Source organism: Empidonax traillii, unplaced genomic scaffold (assembly GCF_003031625.1).
Source record: "Empidonax traillii isolate 1590-97213 ecotype Southwest subspecies unplaced genomic scaffold, ASM303162v1 scaffold1633:size116118, whole genome shotgun sequence".
In the NCBI taxonomy this organism is placed as follows: Eukaryota; Metazoa; Chordata; class Aves; order Passeriformes; family Tyrannidae; genus Empidonax; species Empidonax traillii.
Genome location: NW_020956826.1, coordinates 92824 through 111341, shown reverse-complemented (window position 1 = coordinate 111341; position 18518 = coordinate 92824). Strand labels below are relative to the sequence as shown.

Sequence of the window (18518 nt, the reverse complement as noted above, 5' to 3'; positions counted from 1 at the left end):
GCAGTGATCTCCCGCTGTGGCCAGCCCGAGGTGAGCTGGTGGGGCTGGAGGAACGCCGACGACGAGCACCTCGTCCAGTCCGTGGCCAAAGCCTGTGCCTCGGACTCGAGGTCCAACAGCAACAAATTAATGAATGGGAATTGTTCCAGAGATTTCTCCAACGGAGGGGACCTCTCTGATGTGGAGTTTGGTAAGTCTGTCCCTGTTGCTTTTCTGTGAGGGGCAGAGCTTTCTGTAAAAGCTGGAACAGGTTGAATCCATTGTGTTCAGTCAGGCACTCTGCAGTTACTGTGTGCATGTGCACTGTGGCACTGAGTGAATCATGGTGTGACCGAGGTCAGGAGTATCCTCTGAGTTCCTCACCAGGTGCATCTCCTCCCTGCCAGACTCCTCCATCTCCAATGCCTCGGGAGCAGAGAGCTTGGCGATTCAGCCCCAGAAGCTTTTGATCCTGGACGCGCGGTCGTACGCGGCAGCCGTGGCCAACAGAGCCAAGGGGGGAGGCTGCGAGTGCCCAGGTGAGCAGCACTGCCTGGTTTCCATTCAGGAATCAAAGGGATTAGCTCAGGTGGGATTGCACTGATCCCCTTCAGTCCTGCCTGTTTACCTGACCGTGGGGATGGAGGGCTCTTCATCTCTCCGAAAGTTCTGGAGCGCAGCAGTTACCACCCAGCCCTTCCAAAGGGCAGGTTTGGCTGTTAATTAAGGCTGTTCCCAGAGCACAAACCCAGCTGGTGACAGAGCTCAGTAAATGCTGAACTGTGTGGAACATGCTGATGAGCTTCCCCTTGCTGAGTCAAATATATAAACTAGAGAGAGACAAAGGTGTCCAGTGTGCTCACGGCCAAAAGCCCTGAACTTGTGAAACCCACTTGACTGCACAGCATAATAATACTCTAGAATGGTTGTGCAAAATACAGCTTTTCAGCAATTTTTCTAAAGCTGGAACATTTTTCAGCATTTATATCATAACCAACTGCACTCCTGCTTCACCTTGCATGTGTAATGAATGCATTTGCAACACCACTTTGTGTTCTTTGGCATTGGTGCCTTTATAAACAAGATGTTATTTATGGTCACTACTGGGTATGAATGCAGCCTGTTAAAATTCCATGGGTGGAGAGTCTGGAAAAAAATCCCAGACATTAAAACTAGAGATAAGATAACAAAATCTCTTTTGACCACGTATTCTTGTTTTGGTCTTTGCTGCTATAGCTGCACTTTATAAAGGCAGCCACCAGTGAGGAAAGATGAAGTTTCCATTTAAAACCTCAGAAATACTAAAAGATTCATTATAAGAGAGTAAAATTTCAAACCAGAAGAGCAGAGTATACGGGAAGTTTGATTTTCTTGTATACTGGTTCTTGCATTCTGTGTAGAAGATTTTCAAACAGCTTGTCACCTTCAATAAATACTTGTGTTGCTTTCTACTGTGAAGTTTTCTGCAGGTATTGCCAAGTTTGCTTCATTTTCTGTATAAAAATAGCTCATTTATGCTGTGCTTTGTTTTAGATATAACTCAGTGAAAAGACCAGAAAATGCTGAAATTGTCTGGTGCAATCTGTGGCTGGAGTTACACAGTCCATTGCTAACAGGATGTTCTCTTTGGGTCAGCAGCTGTTGGGCTGATAAAGAATTGGGAAATCAAATGACACAAAACATGCTCAGACTCCTGCATTTCCTTGAGCAAGCACTCAATACCCCAGATTCTGCATCCTGATTATTTTTCTCCTCTAGAAACAGTCATTTTAGCTGTTGTGTCACCATTTTTGTGCAGACAGAAGCATCAAAACTAAATCTGGGAAAAACTCTTGAACTGGTATTTTTCTGGCTCTCCTTGGGTGCCTCCCTGAGCTGGGACCCTGTCTGCACATCCAGAGTAATTCCATGTATCTTCTGTTTTCCTGAACTTCCAGTATTTCTCACACATGTGATAAACTTCCCCATAAAATTCCCATCAGAAGAAAGCAGTGCATGGTGTAACCTTTCAGCCTTTCTGAGTGCTTAGAGAAAGCAATCTATAACTTAAATTACCAGTTAAATATTATTTGTTCTTCCCATCTTATGATGTTTCTCAGTCTTTACAAACGCTCTGGGAGCTGGAGCACAGGAATATCCCTGTTCCCATAGGTTTGCACTCTGTTTTGGGTGACCTGGAGCGAAACATTGCAAGTGAATACAGCGGGACTTTGGTAAATGCTTCCTGTTTTGCTGGGCTGTGGTGTCACGTCTGGAATACCCACCGAGCTCCAAGGGCTGGTGTGTCCTTACAGAATAGTCGTAAACAGATTATTTCATCTGTCCACAGCAACAGGGGTTTGTTTTGATGAATAAAAAGCTTCTTTTAGAAATGCAGTTGTTTAGTTCCTTCCCTCTGTCCCTACAGAATATTACCCCAACTGCGAGGTGGTGTTCATGGGGATGGCCAACATCCATTCCATCCGGAAGAGCTTTCAGTCCCTGCGTCTGCTCTGCACACAAATGCCAGATCCAGGAAAGTAAGTGGATGTTTGGGCCTTGGCTGATGTGTTTCTGCAGCCACCTTCTTCTGCTGCTGGTTTGGAAACTGAAATTCCGTGGGGGATAACGCTAGGCTGTATTTTTTCATTTCCATGGGGGTAATTGGTTCACTGTGATTGAAGTGAACTTAGAGAATTAGTTGTGAAATGGTAATGCAGCCTTGGATATTGATACCAGATGTTGCTACTTCTGGGGGGCCTTCTAAGCACTCACACTTAGGTTGACATGCTATTCCCAGCTCTTTAGTATTCACATCTTGGAAAATTCTGGCTCTGTTCCACATTTCCCTCATTTATAGTGTCATTTCAAGAGAATATTTCAAAGCCCTCCAGTGCTATGGGGTAACTACCCTGTAGTGGCCCAATCCTGTTTTCCCTCCCACTTGCCTGTTTGGAAATTGCTGCTAAAGCCTTCCATGGTCTCAGAGTCGATCCAGATCTTCAGCTCATCCCAGAGATTGGCAGTTCCTCGGGCAGCCAGCGTGGCTTTGTGGCTCCACCCCGGGAAAGCGTTAACAAGACATAAACAAAAACCACTCACGTGTGACACCCACAGCTTATTAAAACAGCAGCTTTGCCGTGGTAAATTCAGAGATCCAGACCTGAAGAGCATTTTAAAAGAGCAAAAACTGTCTTCCCTCGTTTCCCTCTAGTTGGCTGTCAGCTCTGGAGAGCACCAAGTGGCTGCAGCACTTGTCGGTGCTCCTGAAGTCGGCGCTTCTGGTGGTTCACGCCGTGGACCGCGACCAGCGGCCGGTGCTGGTGCACTGCTCCGACGGCTGGGACCGTACCCCCCAGATCGTGGCGCTGGCCAAGCTGCTGCTGGACCCCTACTACAGGACCACAGAGGTGGGTGATCCCCCTGGGAGAGCGCTGGGGAGCTCAGGGCCTTGGCTGAGCTAACCTGTCTGTAAATTATTGCAGTTCTTTCCGCCACCGAAGGCACTGAAGCCGGCGGGAGTTAACCAGCCAGGTGTAGGCACAGTCTGTAACTCAGCCATTACATTCCCTTTGCTGTAACTGCACGGTCACGGTCTGTGCTTCCCCATATTTACCTCAGGAATATGCAGTGCAAAGAGCTGCAGTTGCAGTTTCCATTGCCCCACTGCAGGTTCTCAGCCAAGCGCTCAGACAAAGCCTCGCTCTTTGCTGGATTTCCCAAGTGCATGGTTTCCACTTTCACATTTTCCCTGTCCTCTGTCAGTTTTATTTCTCCTGTTTTCTCAGCCTGAGTTTTTTCCCCCATCACTCTGCAGCACTGTGGGACATGTTCTGGCTGGGTTCCATCTGCCAGCCCACGGGCAAGATGCCTTTGTTGTCCAGAACAGAACTCTGTGTCTGAACACTGCTGTGAGCTGCTGCTTAAAGCCTCACTCACACAAGGACCAGAGACTGCAGCAAAGCCTTTTGGATGGAAGTGTGGAAACTTCTTGGATCCTTTTTCACATGGGTTCCACAAGCTGGCACCCACCAGGGCAAAACATGCTGCTCTGGCCTGGGCACAGAACCTCCTCCTGGTGCTCCAAGGAGTGCTGTCCCTCCTGTGCACAATTCTGCTGTGCACACCCTGAGCCTTCCTTGTCATCCAGAGGAAACCATGAACTGCAGCTGTCTGTACCAGGATCAGAAATGTTGAGGAAAATGAGCCTTCAGCATTGCCACATTTCACATGTCCCAGCTGTCAGCCATTATTTTGGCTCTGATCGCAGCCTTTGACTCAATAAAAATTCTCTACCATTTTTCTTTCCTCTAAGAACCCAAACCTTCCTACCCTGTGATGGATTTCAGGTCCTGTAAGACAAGGTGTCACATTCAGCTGCTCAGCCAGGCACTGTTTGGGAATGTCTTTGCCCTTTTCATTTTCATGAGAAATCACTCAAGTGAACCTCTAATCAGCCTCGTGACTGGCGTACACCAGACAAGCACCTGCTCTCCCTGGGCTTGCATGTCCTGTTGTGTGGATTGTTTTCTTTCCTAACAGACAGATCTGCCCATCATTTTCAAGGGAAGGCTTTCAGATGTCCTGTCCAAATGCTGGGTACCATAATCCAGATGGATTTGATCGAGATGAAGTTCCTGCTCGCCCCTGCCTGCAGAGATAGGGCTCATATCAGGCTTGTCCCTGCCAGTCACTGAGGACTTAATGTGCCTTATTCCCTTTCCTCTTCATGTAGTTTGGGAATTCATATCTGTCCCAATTTCATTTCAGGGCACAGAGGCACTAAAGCAGCAAAGAGAAGTAATGAGCCCGGTGCTGAAGGGAAATAAGAGAGGGAGGGCACAGCAATAAAGTGATTCCCACGAGTCTCAGACCATCTTAGAAACCTGAGCCAAAGGAAGGCAGGAATTCTTCATCTGTCCTTTCGTTCCTGCAGGGTTTCCAGGTGCTGGTGGAGACGGAGTGGCTGGATTTTGGCCACAAGTTTGCAGATCGCTGTGGCCATGGGGAGAACTCGGATGACCTGAACGAGCGCTGCCCGGTGTTCCTGCAGTGGCTGGACTGTGTCCATCAGCTCCAGAGGCAGTTCCCTTGCTCTTTCGAGTTTAATGAAGCATTCCTTGTGAGTTGAGAGTTTTATAGACTCTTCTAAACCGGTGCTGGCATCCACAGAGCCTGGGGGGATGATTTTCCTACCTGTCTGTGACATCCTGGAGGTGTCCAAGGCCAGGTTGGATGGGGCTTGGAGCAACCTGGGCTAATGGAAGGTGTCCTTGCTCCTGGCAGAGGATGGAATGAGATGAGCTTTAAGGTCCTTTCCAACCCAAACCATTCCCTAAGCATGAGAAAGGGAATGGCAAAGCTGCCCAGATGCAGCACACAAAATTATTTGTGTATTCCATGGGGTCTATTCAGTCTTTAAACAGAAGCAGAACCCTTAAGGGTCCTTTTAGACTTAAAAGAAAGAAATTATATTAATTAAATATTCCTACCTAAGAGGTATAAAATATCCACACAGCATGAAAAAAATCATCCTTTCTGGCAATACAAACTTCCCCCTGCTTTGACCATGTTCTGACTTGGAAACTCCTCCTCTAAAAACACCCTGCTCCATTCATTTTTTTTTTTCAGTTTCTTTGCTGAAAATGAAAACAAAATTTTTCAGTTTCTGTGCTGAAAGGATGTAGGAGCTGTGTTCGTCTCCTCTGGAAGCAGACAGCTCTCCCATTAGGAATTCACCCAGGATGGGCAGAGTCAGTCCCCAGCTGTCTGGGGAAGTGGCAGTCACGGACTGCAGGAGCAGTAATCTGAGGAGTAAAAGTTTTTATGAAGTGCCTGATCCACTGAGAGATTTCAGGCACATTCCTGTGATTGTGGCTGACTTGAATTACCACTTGCCAGCTCAGCCACGTCACCGAGGCCGTGGACGGTCCCGGCGTAACTCGGTTGTGAAATGAGATCCAACAGGTAGTAACTGGCTTCACTCACACTGCTGATCTCCAGGGGCTGGGAGAGAACATACCCGTGGTGTTCTGGCCTTTTTAGAGTAACCCCCTCATTTTTCAGGGTATTGAACTGCTTGTCTTCATTGAAACGTCTGAGTAATCCCAAGGAAGTCATTTATATGCCCCAGGTTAAGCTCACACTAAGCCATTTTGTGAGGCTGGGCCCACAGCACCGAGTGATTGATGATCAGCCTTTCTGGGGTGCATTAATGCTTTGTAGCACAGGAATCGTGGTGCTCTGCTTTGCCTGTCCTGCAGGGCAGTGAGTTTGAATCGACCTGACCTTTATGCTTGATTATGAACAAATATTTTGTCTTTCCAGGTTATATTTTTTTTCCTGAATTTTTTTTTTTAGTTATGATTTTCAAAGGTTCCGCTCCGCTTGCATCCCTCTGCAATTGCTTTGTGAGGAGGTGTGCAAAAAATGCCACGTGTGAGCCCTGGCAAGGGGGAGGGTGAAGCTGATCTCCTGTGCCGCCTGTGACACGTGTGAATTGCTCTGTGCAGGTGAAATTGGTGCAGCACACCTACTCCTGCCTCTTTGGAACATTCCTGTGCAACAATGCGAAGGAGAGAGGAGAGAAACACACTCAGGAACGGACCTGCTCCGTCTGGTCTTTGCTGCGGGCAGCAAACAAAGCCTTCAAAAACCTGCTCTACTCCTCCCAGTCGGAGTCTGTATGTACCCCCCACCCCTGCAGGGACAGCCCCCACCAGGAGGGGGGCCCTGAGGAAACCCCCCAACAGTGGGACACGAGGGTTCAACCACAGGTGGTGGCAACCCCATCCCTGGAAGGGTTCAAAGGCAGGAGGGGGCTTGGAGCAACCTGGTCTAGTGGAAGGTGTCTCTGCCCCTGACAAGGGATAGAATTGGATGATCTTTGAGTTCCCTTCCCACCCAAACCATTCTGGGGTTCTCTGAGCTGTCACCGTGAACAGAGAGGTGTTTCCAGATGGATGAGCCCAGCTCTCCCCACTGACATTCACCTTGGAACACTCAGCTCAGGCTGGTGTTTCAAGTCTTGTGTTAATTTTGCTGATATTTGAGGAATGTCAAATGCCACGTCAGAAATTTCTCCATGCTGGAAATGTGTTTTCTGTAACTAAATATTTTACTGTATTTTTGGTAGCAGAAAACATTTCAGTGTTTGATAAATAGACCTCTCTAGAGAACTAAGCTGTGTCAGAGGAGTGACAGAAAATTGCCTGCAAACCTAGACACTGTGTCTAAATTCATCTTAAAGCTAAACAGAAGAAGTAGCTCAGATTGTTTGGTGTATATTTGTCTCAATATCTGCACTTTTTCAGTCTGGCTGCTCCATGGTAAGAGCTCACTGAATGTTCGGGGAGGGGCTCCCAGTTACCTCACTGTGTGCCTGATACAAGGTGATGTGAGGCACTGAGGGGTGCAGAGCATGGCCAGGTGAACACACAGTCACCAAGTGACATCATGGGTAGGACTGCAAAGACTTGTATAAATATTTAAGCCCTTTTTATTTATGGAAGTGTGAGATGTCACGAACCGAACTGTAAGGACTGTGCAGAGGGTTTGCATCTGATAGATGGGGCTTTTATTCGTTCCTTAGAGGAAAATTAAACCCTGGCTAAGTAGGAAAGAGTTTTATGCCCACGTTGGTTCTGAGAAGATGAATTTTCCACTCCCTGGGCCCTCCTGGCCGTGTGTGCCCTGGCTGTGGCCCTGCAGAGCTCTGGGCTGGCACTGCTGAGCCCTCCCAGCCTTGGCATCCTGGGAGTGCTGAGGCAGAGCAGGCAAACACAGCCTGGGGGGATGTTTAAAGCTATGGATGCATCTGAACTTCCCTGAAAATGCCAGCAGGTGTGCCCAGGAGGGGTGTAGAGAGCTCCTACAGCAGGATGAGTGGACAGAGCTGTCCTTGGGCTGCCCTTGGGACGTGTCCCTGTTCTCAGGGAAGACAACACTGTCTGTGCTAACAAGGAGACTCTTTCAGCGGGGGGGAGTTTGGTGTTTTCCTGTCTTGGGTTTATCTTCCTGTGGTTTTACTTCAGGCTTTAAAAGGTGCCTCTGGTGCAGTCATATCTGTTACGAAACCAGAGTTTAAGAGCAGCAGCCACCCCACAGCCCTTCCCCTGCACAGTGCCAGGGAAACCTGACTGTTCCCAGAATCACAGCATCCCCTGAGTGGGAAGGGACCCACGAGGATCGTGGAATCCAACTCCTGGCCCTGCACAGACACCCCAACAATCCCACCCTGTCCCTGAGCATTGTCCAAACCCTCCTGCAGCTCTGGCAGCCTTGGGGCTGTGCCCACTGCCCTGGGGAGCCTGTTCAGTGCCAACCACCCTCTGGGGGCACAGGCTGTTCTCTAGCATTGCCTGCTTTCCCACAGGGAATCTGCTTGGAGAAGAGTGGAATTGCTTGAGTGAGCCCAGGTGTTTTTAAATGGACTCATAAAGTTGTGGTGTGTGTGCTTTCACAGAGGGCACACTGCAGGATTTCATTCAGGACGAGCTGAAGGCCATCAGTGTTCTGCCTCTGCCAGAAAAGATCACTCTAGACCTGATTAAACGCCATCACTGCTCGCTGTCACCCTCAGGGCTGAACTCCTGTGCCTGCTGGGAGCCAGCAGATGACCCTTTGCTGTGTTGTCCCCCTCAGGTGCTGTACCCAGTGTGCCATGTGCGGAACTTGATGCTCTGGAGTGCTGTTTACCTGCCCTGCTCGTCCCCCTCCACACCCGCCGACGACTCCTGTGCCCCGTACCCTGTGCCAGGCTCTAGCCCTGAAGAGCAGCCTCTGGGCAGGTGAGCCTAGAGCCCAGAAACCCCTCCTGTAAAGTAAGATCAACTGAGAATATTGTGGGATATAAAAAGAGAATGGTTGTGGCGGGGGGGGGGGGCAGGATTCCTCCTAGGTGGATTTGCGGGAATGTGGGACTGATCTGCCCCATCGGTGCTGTCTGTCAGTGTTTTGGGGTTGGAAGCTGTCCCATTTCAGCAGGGATAATGTGGCAGAGAGAAGCTTGGCAAACAGAATTAAGCTTTGGGGGTCACACAGCCACATAGAATTCCTTATATCCCTGTGGGATATAAGCTTTCCTTCGGTTATCTTGAATTTGCTTTCCTTTTTTGGTGTTGCGTAACTATTTCTTCGCTTTTCTGTACGATGGCTCCCAGCACGTGTTAATTAGGAGGTGTGACCAGGCTGGAAGCATTTGGGCTCGGTGGTAAAAGGGATTATTCTGGGAGTGTTTGAAGTCTGGTTGAGCATATTTTCCCGATGGCAAACAAAGGAAGTCCTGAAGCAGCTCTGCACTACAGATAGGCAGAACGTGCTCCTGGATAATACTTCCCACAAGTCCATTAATGAACAGATTGTTACTGTCCTAATTGAGGGGGGAGCTTTTAAACCACAGTAGCGAAATGTTTAAAAAAAACCCATCCCCTGACTGCGGATTGGGATTGTCTGTGCCTTTGCAGGCTACCAAAGACGAGATCCTTCGACAATCTGCCGACAGCCTGTGACAGCAGCGTGCCTCCGGCCGCCCGCCGCAGCAGCGACCCCAGCCTCAACGAGAAGTGGCAGGAGCACCGGCGCTCCCTGGAGCTCAGCAGCCTCGGCCCCCCCGGCGACGAGCCCTTCGAGGGGGACGGCCTGGGCCGGCAGGGCAGGGCCCCCCTGGGCGCTGAGCTCTCCGTCGCAGCCGGGGTGGCAGAGGGGCAGATGGAGAACATCCTGCAGGAGGCCACGAAAGACGACGTTGGGCTGGAGGAGCACTTGAGGGGTGGCCTGGAGGCGGCGGGGAAAGGGGCTGAGGTGGCCCTGGATAAGGAGAAGAGAGCTGACAATCTGCGGGGGTACGTCGGTGAGCTCGGGGAAAAGGCCGAGGCGGACGCAGGTACCGTAAGGAACAATCCCACACCCGCCCCACACCCGCTTTCACAAGGTGCTTCTGAGCCCAGAGGACAGCAGGACGAGCACGGCGATCCCGGCAGCGCTCTCCAGAAGGTGCCTCAGGGGAGGGGGCTGCAGGCTGTTCCCGTGGAGGGCTCTGCTCAGAACAACGCGGAGGAAGAAGGCGTCGGGAAGCACGAAGAGGCAGAGAGCCCATACAGCACTGCACAGGCCGGCCTGCCCTTCCCTCTGCCCGCCCCGCCCGAGGCAAGGACATCCAACATCGAAAGTTCCACGGAAACCTTAACGGAGACCGAAGCAAAGCCTGAGTTCCTGCCTAAGGGCCCGTGCCACAGAGCTCACCCCTTCGACAACAGCGCTGACGAGCTGTCCCGAACTCTGGAGAACAGGCCGGAGGGGGAGTGCATGATAGAGCTCCAAAAACTGGGAACAAGAGTGCACAGGACTTCTGGTGGCAGCACCACGCACCTCCCGATGCCTTCCCCTTGTGCCTTGCCCTTCGCGGAGCGCAAAGACGAGGTGGTGTGTAACGGGGAGCCGGAGCCCGAGAACAAGCTGGCTGAGAAGCCCGGGGGGCTCGTGCCCCTGAAACTCCCCGCCAGCAACGGACACTGCGTGAACGGGGAGGACGGGCGGCTCAAGGCCTCGCTCAGCAGGCAGGTGTCCGCCGCCAGCTGCAGCTCCGCCCAGCTGCACCTGAGGAACTTGCACCACAAGTGGGTGTTCGGCCCGCTGGGCAGGCAGGCGGCGGGCGGCAGCCCCGACCAGCCCGCCCGCAGCCACCTGGACGACGACGGCATGCCCGTCTACAGCGACGTCATCCAGCAGCGCCTGCGCCAGATCGAGACGGGCCACCAGCAGGAGGTGGAGACCCTCAAGAAGCAGGTGCAGGAGCTGAAGAGCCGCCTGGAGAGCCAGTTCCTCAACAGCTCCCTGCGGCTCAACGGGGACTACGGGGACGAAGTGGTAAGTGAGCGGTACCTGCGCCGTGGCCGCAGCTCACCGGGCGCTCAGGGGGCATTTCTGGGCTGTGCAGGCTTTTATAGAACCCTCCAGGTCATTCTGAAGAGGGCAAACACTTGATAAATGGCAGTTAATGACCGATATTTTCACCCAACTTCAGTTGGACCACGAGTGGACCCAAGGTTTATTTCGAGGTGGGTGTTCAGCAGCAGCTCTCCTGTAGCTGGACATACCCAGAGACCCTCACTGGCCTTAATAAAACACCCAAACACCCTCACTGGCCTTATTAAAAAACCCAAACACTTTCACTGGCCTTATTAAAAACCCAGACACCTTCACTGGCCTTATTAGAAACCCAAACACCTTCACTGGCCTTACTAAAAAACCCACACACCTCTTTTACTGTTGTTTTCACGTGGAGCAAAGGTGTTTTCCTGAGGCTGTGGCTGTGCCATTTTTGGGACAGTACCATGGGATGATCCCTTGGTGCTCTGCAGGTTCAGGTGGTGCTCTGGGAGCTCAAACCCATCAGGTTCACACCATCCCTTTCAGATGGCCAGGACGCTCTAGGCACAGTAACTGGAATAAATTCCTGGAATTCTAAACTTAACTGGCATAAATTACCTGAGCTTTCATGCAGCCTTATGTCAACAAGGGTTTCTTTCCCTAAAAAATTATATTTTAAGGGAGCTCTTAATCTATTTGTGCTTCTACTTGGAAGCATTTAAAGTTGTAAAAGTTGGGACTTTTGTAGAGAATTATTATACCTTCCTGTGGGTTTGAGCACTTGCCCGAAATTCCTGAGGCTGACGCAACACCCATCAGAAATTTCCCTTTCCCACGTGGTTTATACGCCTGCAAAGTTGAAAAAAATAAATATTTATCGGGGGGTTGTGGACTTCATTGTTGTTTAGAAATGGCAGAGGTGCTGGATAGTCCCAGGTACGTTTGTTGGGAAAAATCCTCGGAGCCCTCTTGGCTCTTCCCGTTGGAGACGCAGCTCGACGTGCTCCGTTGGGCTCAGTGTCACTGCAAAAAGCTTGGATTCCCTGGAAAAATCGGGTGTTTTGGCTTAATTCATTCTGCTCCCATTTTTAAGGGCCTTCAGAAGCTGCAGCGCAGGGCTGGCAGTGCCTCCAGAAAATTCCTGGTTTTGAGAACCTGATCTCTACCTTCTGTTTGTGCCCCAGCTTGGGAGTTGCAGGTTTTCTTCTGGAGCTCCAGGAATGCCTATTCCTCAGGCACAAAAAGACATTAACTCAAGCTTTCTTGCTATTTTACTGCATTTTAGGGGCTGGCTGCATTTTAAATCTGTTAAAATCCATCTCTACCTGGATAGACTATATTAAGGAAGCATTATTCCCCAAATGCAATTTGGCTTGTATTCTCCAGAATCTTTGCCAACAAAAGGATATATGCATTACTAATCTTACTTCTGAAAGCGAAACAACCTTGGAAAGGAAAGAGGACCCTGGAGTTGGAGCCACAGAGAGCAGGTTCTGGTTAATCACCCAAAGCTTTGCCAGAACTTTGCGCTAACGCAGCAGAAACTGGATTTTAAATCCGCTCTGCCTCACATCCTCCTGTCAGCAGAGGGGCAGACCCTGACCTGTGGGGCATTCCGGGTGATATTTGGTTGGAAGCAGGGATATGGGAAGGTTCTGTTCAGCTGTGTTTGTTTGCCAACAGACGTCTATCCCCGACTCGGAAAGCAATCTGGATCAGAACTGCTTGTCTCGCTGCAGCACAGAGATTTTCTCTGAAGCCAGCTGGGAGCAGGTGGATAAACAGGACACAGAGGTACAGACTAAATCCCTGTGAATCGCTCCTTTTGGGATATTGATATTCAAATTATCCTCCGGCCTTTGGCCATGTGCCACTTCTTGGGAACTCTCTTCCTTGTGTTCCGCTCGTCTCACCTGACAGTACCTGTGCCTATGAGCCCTCTGCTTCACAGACTGGGAGCTGGGAAGGGGGGAGTAGGAAAGGAGCCTCAGGTGGACACGTGCTTGGGGAATGTCCACCTTTAGCTGAAGGGAATTGGCCTTTCTGGCTCGATTTCTGCCTGTCTGAGGGGAGTCCAGCCTCTGTTCTCACAGGTCTGTGTGTCTGCTCCTGTTGCCAGCCCTGACCTTGTGCTCTTACAGCAGAACAAACACCTTCCTCGGGGTGCTTGGCTTTGCTTTTGGGAGCACAAAGGGGATGGGTGTGTTCCACTGCCCCCTCCCTGACCCCTGTCTGTGCCTGCTGTCCCCAGGTGACGCGGTGGCTCCCGGACCACCTGGCCGCTCACTGCTACGGCTGCGACAGCGCCTTCTGGCTCGCCAGCAGGAAACACCACTGCAGGTACCAGGGCACCAGGGGTGGGACACCTGCTCTGCTCCCCTCACACCTGCCAGGGCCTTCCTTTGGGCACAGCCCCTCTCCCAGGGAGGGCTGGCAGGGCAGGAGGAGCTGCGGAGGAGCCGAGCGCCTGGAACGGAACAGTTCCTCCTGCTCAGCTCCACTCCGGGCACAGGAGAGACAGAAAAGGCACAGCTGGTATCTGTTCCACCCCAGCCAAAACAGATCCCACCTTTTTCCCTCAAACTGGATTTGGAGGCAGCTGGCTGTTTAGGTTTATAAAAAATACAGCTTTGTCATCTTAGCATTCAGTAATTCAGTATAGGAGTTACATGAAATACAGGAATAGCATCTTCTTCCCACTGCTGGTTGTAAACCTGCTCCTCTCCTCTAACCATTCTCCCCTCTTCATTAACTTGCTCCTACAGAACCTGAAAAGAACACCTATGTGAGATCAAAGTTTTCTGGATTATTCTTTGCCAGACATGTTGCCACAGAGGCTGCAGCAGCTCAGGCAGCAGCAGGGCCTTAATGAAGAGCAGGAGGCAGAGGCCACGTGGTCAAAGCCAGAGAATCTCCAGTTTCTAAGTTCTATTTCAAATAAATTCCTATTCCTGGTTTCTGGACATGCAAAAACTATTACAGGAACCAGCATTTAAATAAATGGCAGTTACCACATTCTGCTGCTCTGTTGCTTTTTGAAGTTGGAAAGAGTTCTGAGCATCATTTTTGGTTCATGTCTGGTTTATGTTTTGCTCCAATTAGTCTTGTAAAGCTGATCAAACCCAAGGAAGAACAAATAGAATCAGAATGAGACTTTTTTTTCCCCGTGTCCACTGTGCTTGTGCAAATTTCTATCCTGAGGCTGTTCCCTAGGCCTGGGCTCAGGAGAATTCCCAGAGCCTGGATGCGCACAGGGCACCCCAATACCAGGAGGAGTTAAAATGGCCTCAGGGTTTCCCATGGCTGCACATCCCCCTGGAGTCTGTGTGTGTTCAGCTTTGCCATGTCCAGTGCCCAGCACCACGAGTGCCTCCCCAGCAAACATTTACAGCCCCTGCCCTGGGAGTGGAGAGGAGCTGAACCACAGTGTCAGGCCCTGAGCAGGATGAAACCTTCCAGCTCCCTTGGTTGCCACTGTTTGCTCCCTCTGCCTGTTCCCTGAGCTCTCTCTCCCCCTGCAGGGACCCTGACCGAGTTGATCAGCTCTGGTGAGCATTTCCAGCAGCCTCTGCCCCTTGTCCGTCTGCCTTTCCTGGGTGACTTCTCCCAACTAACTCGGGCTGCTCCCCCTCTTTGTTTCTCACTTGCCTACAAATCACCAGAACTAAGGTGGGGGTGTTTGGATCTGTGTGAACAGGCCTCTCTCCTCACAAAGAGGCTTTTTTGGGAGCTTGACCGGGATGTGTCTCACACTAACACTCACTGGCAGCCCGTGTGTGTGACAGGGAATGCTGCACTGCTCACTGGGAGGACGCTGCCCTGCAACTTTTATCCATTTCTTTTTGATCCTTCCCTCTTTTGCCGTATTTTTGGGAGAGGTCCATATGTTATCAAACAATTCTAGCATTCTGTCCTAGTGAGTTGACAAAAACCTGCCACTTGTTTTAGAAGGACTGAAAATCCCATGTCAGGAGCAGGTGCAGGGCTGGTCGAGGGTCGGGATCACCAAACTGGATGAACATCTGTGATTTGGCGTTTTGAGGAGTGTGGTTTTCAGTCCCCCTTCCTCTAGTGAGCAAGATCCCTTTCCCAGCCTGTTTGTTACCATCTCATTCTAATCCCTGAAGCCAAGCAGGGACCACCAGGATGGAAGGATGAGCTGTCTGGAGCTTCCCAAAGCTCGGGAGAGCAGTTACAGAGCACCATTATCTGGGATAACACAACAAAACCCCAGGCATATGTCAGGAAGCTGTTGAGCTCCAACAAAGAGATGCTTGTTTTAATCCCTCTGGTTTTCTTTTCCTTCATCCATCAGCAGTGAGCTGCTGCAGGATAATCATTCCTTGGGCAGTGAGGTGGGGCCGTGGGAGCTGCTTCTCCCCAGGGTGTTGCTGTGGGACACCTCAGGGGCTGTTCCCACTCCCGTGGGTGTTTCTGACAGGGGTTTCTGACAGGATCCTCAGGACTCCAGAGCCAGTGCAGAGGCTCGTCCCTGTGCCAGGGTTCCAGCTCCGAGCCTCGGAGCCGCTATGCAGAACTGAGGAAATGAGTCCACTGAAGTGGGAAATGGGAATTCTCTGCTCCCTCTCTCCCCATCAGTGACCAGCAGCTGGAAATCCCCTCTCTTGGCAAGGAAGGATTAGTTGGAGGTGCTGGGTGTCAGCAGAATTCCCTGGCAGCCTCTTGGCAGCAGCAAATGGGAACAAGGAGGGCACCAAATCCTGACGCCAGGGAGTTAATGGGAAGGGCAGCTGTGAAATCCAGGCCCCGGGAGTGCCGCTCCCAGCTCCCTGTAGGAGTTGATGAGTTTGGAGGACAGGGCTCAGGCTGTGGGGGGGTGCAGGAGGAGGGAGTGGCCTGGGCTGTGCCCATCCCCAGAGAGGTGCATGTGCCGGTGTGGCTCCTCCAGCTCCCGGGAATGCCGAGTGCCCGCCTGCCCCGCGCATGGAACGCCTGCCTGCCCGCCCCGGGCTTTGCATGGTCCTTGTTGGCTCAGTTCCCTGGATGCAGGAGTGTGGGACCGCTGGAGTTGCTGTGGGGGCAGTGGGGGGGTTGCACTGACTGAAGTGAGGGTTGGTGTTTCCACCTGTCCCAGCTTGGAGCAGAGTCCTGGCTCCTTCCCGCACGGACACATCCGTCCTGCTGTGACCCGGGGCCACTGCCCCACAGTCCCCACGGCTCCTGCAGGAAGGGCCTGTGCTGGCTCCAGCTCAGCCCCTCTCAGCCCTGTGCTCCAGGGTGCTGGTGGCACCATCCCTGAGCTCCTCTGCAGCACATCCAGCCTGGGACTGTTCCAGGCCAGGTTGGACAGGGCCTGGAGCAACCTGGGATAGTGGAAGGTGTCTCTGCCCGTGGGCTTGAGGTCCTTCCCACCCAAACCATTCCATGATGACATGGCAGAGAGCTGACCCATCACTGCAGAGGAGTTTAATGAGCTGCAGTCCCACAGTGTCCCCACCTCCGAGCTCCTGCCTGTGTCCATTCCTGGGTGTCTGCTCCGACTGCAGAAGGGATCAGTTAAGGTGTTGGAGCTGTCCCTGCCCGTGTCCCGGCCCAGAGTCTCTCCAACGCCTCCAGGGCCAACCCCATCACAGCACTGGGAATATCTCATTTTACAACTTTTATCAAGCTAACTCTAACCTGCCCTTTTCCGTTTCTGCTCTGTTCCCGACACAAGGAATTGCGGGAATGTGTTCTGCTCCAGTTGCTGTAACCAGAAGGTGCCCGTTCCCAGCCAGCAGCTCTTCGAGCCCAGCAGGGTCTGCAAGTCCTGCTACAGCAGCCTCCACCCTGGCAGCTCCAGCCTGGACCTCGAACTGGACAAGCCCATCACTGCCACGTCCAACTGAATTCCCGGCCCGGGAGCGGCGGGGGAGCAGCCGAGCCGGCCCTTCCCCCGGACAGGCGGGGCCCGAGGGCCGAGGCTGGGAGGCTGCGCTGTGGAGGCCGGGCTGGGACGTGGCTGGGCGGGACAGACGTCGAGGATGCGCCGCTGGATTGTGGGAGTCTCCTTTTCCAGCTCTTCCCCTTTCCCTGCCTGTCCTGTCCGTGTGTCCGTGTGTGTGTGTATATATAATAATATATATATGTTTGTTTGTTTGCGGGAGGCTGTGGAGGTGGGAAGGGGCTGGGCCAGAGCCAGGATCCCCGGGGGGGTTTGTGTCCCGCTCGGAGGGGGTTTGGGAGCAGAGGGAACCGGGCCAGCCAACTGCAGAGCCTCCAGAGCTGGAGCCTCCAGGGCTTTCAGTCAGTCCTCTTATTCCAAACCCGAAACTGCTGTTTGGGAACCTGTTGCTGCTACAAGAGGTGGGAATGTGCTTCCCAAGAGAGCCCTCTCCCTCTCTGTTCTCCCAGGGGCTGCCCCAGGGGCTCACTGGGCTCCCCTGCACACACAGTCCCTGAGGTTTGGGCCGTTGGAGCGGGAACACCTGACCTGTTGGCTCAGGAATGTTGGTGGGGGCTGAGACGGTGTCACACCAGGCCTCTCCAAGGGTCTGTCCATGCAGTCCACCATTCAGATCCGAGTGGGACAGGAGCAGATCTTTGCCTTGTCCCTGCCCCCTCCGTGGGAGGTTCCCTGTGGGAGCAGAGCTTTGCCAAGGTCAGGCCCAGGCCCTGGTGGGTCACACTCGCACTTTACTGAGACTCCAGACAGATGGAAGGCACCGGGACCCGCTGGAGTCTCCGGGTTCGGTCCGTGGGGAGTGCACTGGTGCTTGGCATCCTCCTGGGATGTTCCTCCTTTCCCAGGCTGTGTTCAGTGTACCCCAGATAGGAAAAACCTGCCTGAGGATCTTACAACAATCCAAAATGCATCATGGATTCCCCTTCTTCCTTCTGCCCCAATCCCAGTCACCTCACTGAAGCGTGAATCTCCCGATATCTGTTTGTAACTCAGCAGTAGGTGCTCATCCCCTTCCCATAGATCCCATAAATCCTGCTTAGTGCAATCTGGCAGAGGAAGTGTAGATCCTGCTCACAGTGTATTCCTTAGGCAAAGTCCCAACTGCTCTGTGATATTCCCAACAATCCTGCTGGAGTATTTGAGAGCTCGAGTTACAGCAGCTCGAAATCCAAGAAACCTGGGGAAAGGAGCTTTTCCCTTCCCTGGAATGTCACAATCACATCATCCAAAGGAGGGTCTGAGGGGAAGGGCCCGGGTGGTTGGACTGTGCCCTCCCCACCCCCACGAGGATCCGGCAGGAATGAATGTCCAGGAAGGAGGAGGCTGCGTCCTTTTGGGAAGGGGCTCTGGGAACGGACGGAGCATCTTGGGATCTCCCTGGCACGGGTTTAGAAAAAGCTACAAAGAGGGAAAGGCGAGGCTGAGCGGGTGCTGGAACAGAGGCTCTGGCGTGGGAGCGGGAGGAGGGGAATGTCGGGCTCCTGCCGGGAATGGAGAGGGGGCAGGGCCGGCGCGGTGCAGGATGAGCCGGAGCCTCTGCAGCTCCTGGTGCCGGGAGGGCTGGGATGTACAGTGTGAATAAACGCTTGCGGCTCTTTAGGCTTTTTTGGATCGATGAAGCACTTTTTTTATTAATATTATTTTTTCTTTGTATGTAAAGGAGGAATAGTCTCTCTCTCCGTAGCTGTGTACAGAAATAACCCTTCTCTCCACAAGAGAGTAAAGTGCTCCTATATTTTTCATTTTTGTCAAAAGCGAGAAGTAAATACTTTAGAATTGTTAAATA

At 52.1% G+C, this 18518-nt stretch overlaps 1 protein-coding gene across 1 annotated transcript; it reads left to right on the top strand.

Annotated features, from left to right (window-relative positions):
• Positions 1 to 4: 4 nt before the first annotated feature.
• Positions 5 to 18169, top strand: LOC114070632 (myotubularin-related protein 3-like; the record flags this gene model as incomplete). The annotated part of the gene is made up of 12 exons (XM_027908155.1): positions 5 to 190; positions 387 to 518; positions 2387 to 2498; positions 3173 to 3368; positions 4895 to 5080; positions 6471 to 6641; positions 8602 to 8747; positions 9423 to 10824; positions 12511 to 12621; positions 13079 to 13167; positions 14349 to 14375; positions 16505 to 18169. Coding segments are annotated over 12 exons (2930 nt in total), but the record flags the coding sequence as incomplete, so codon positions are not given.
• Positions 18170 to 18518: the final 349 nt, after the last annotated feature.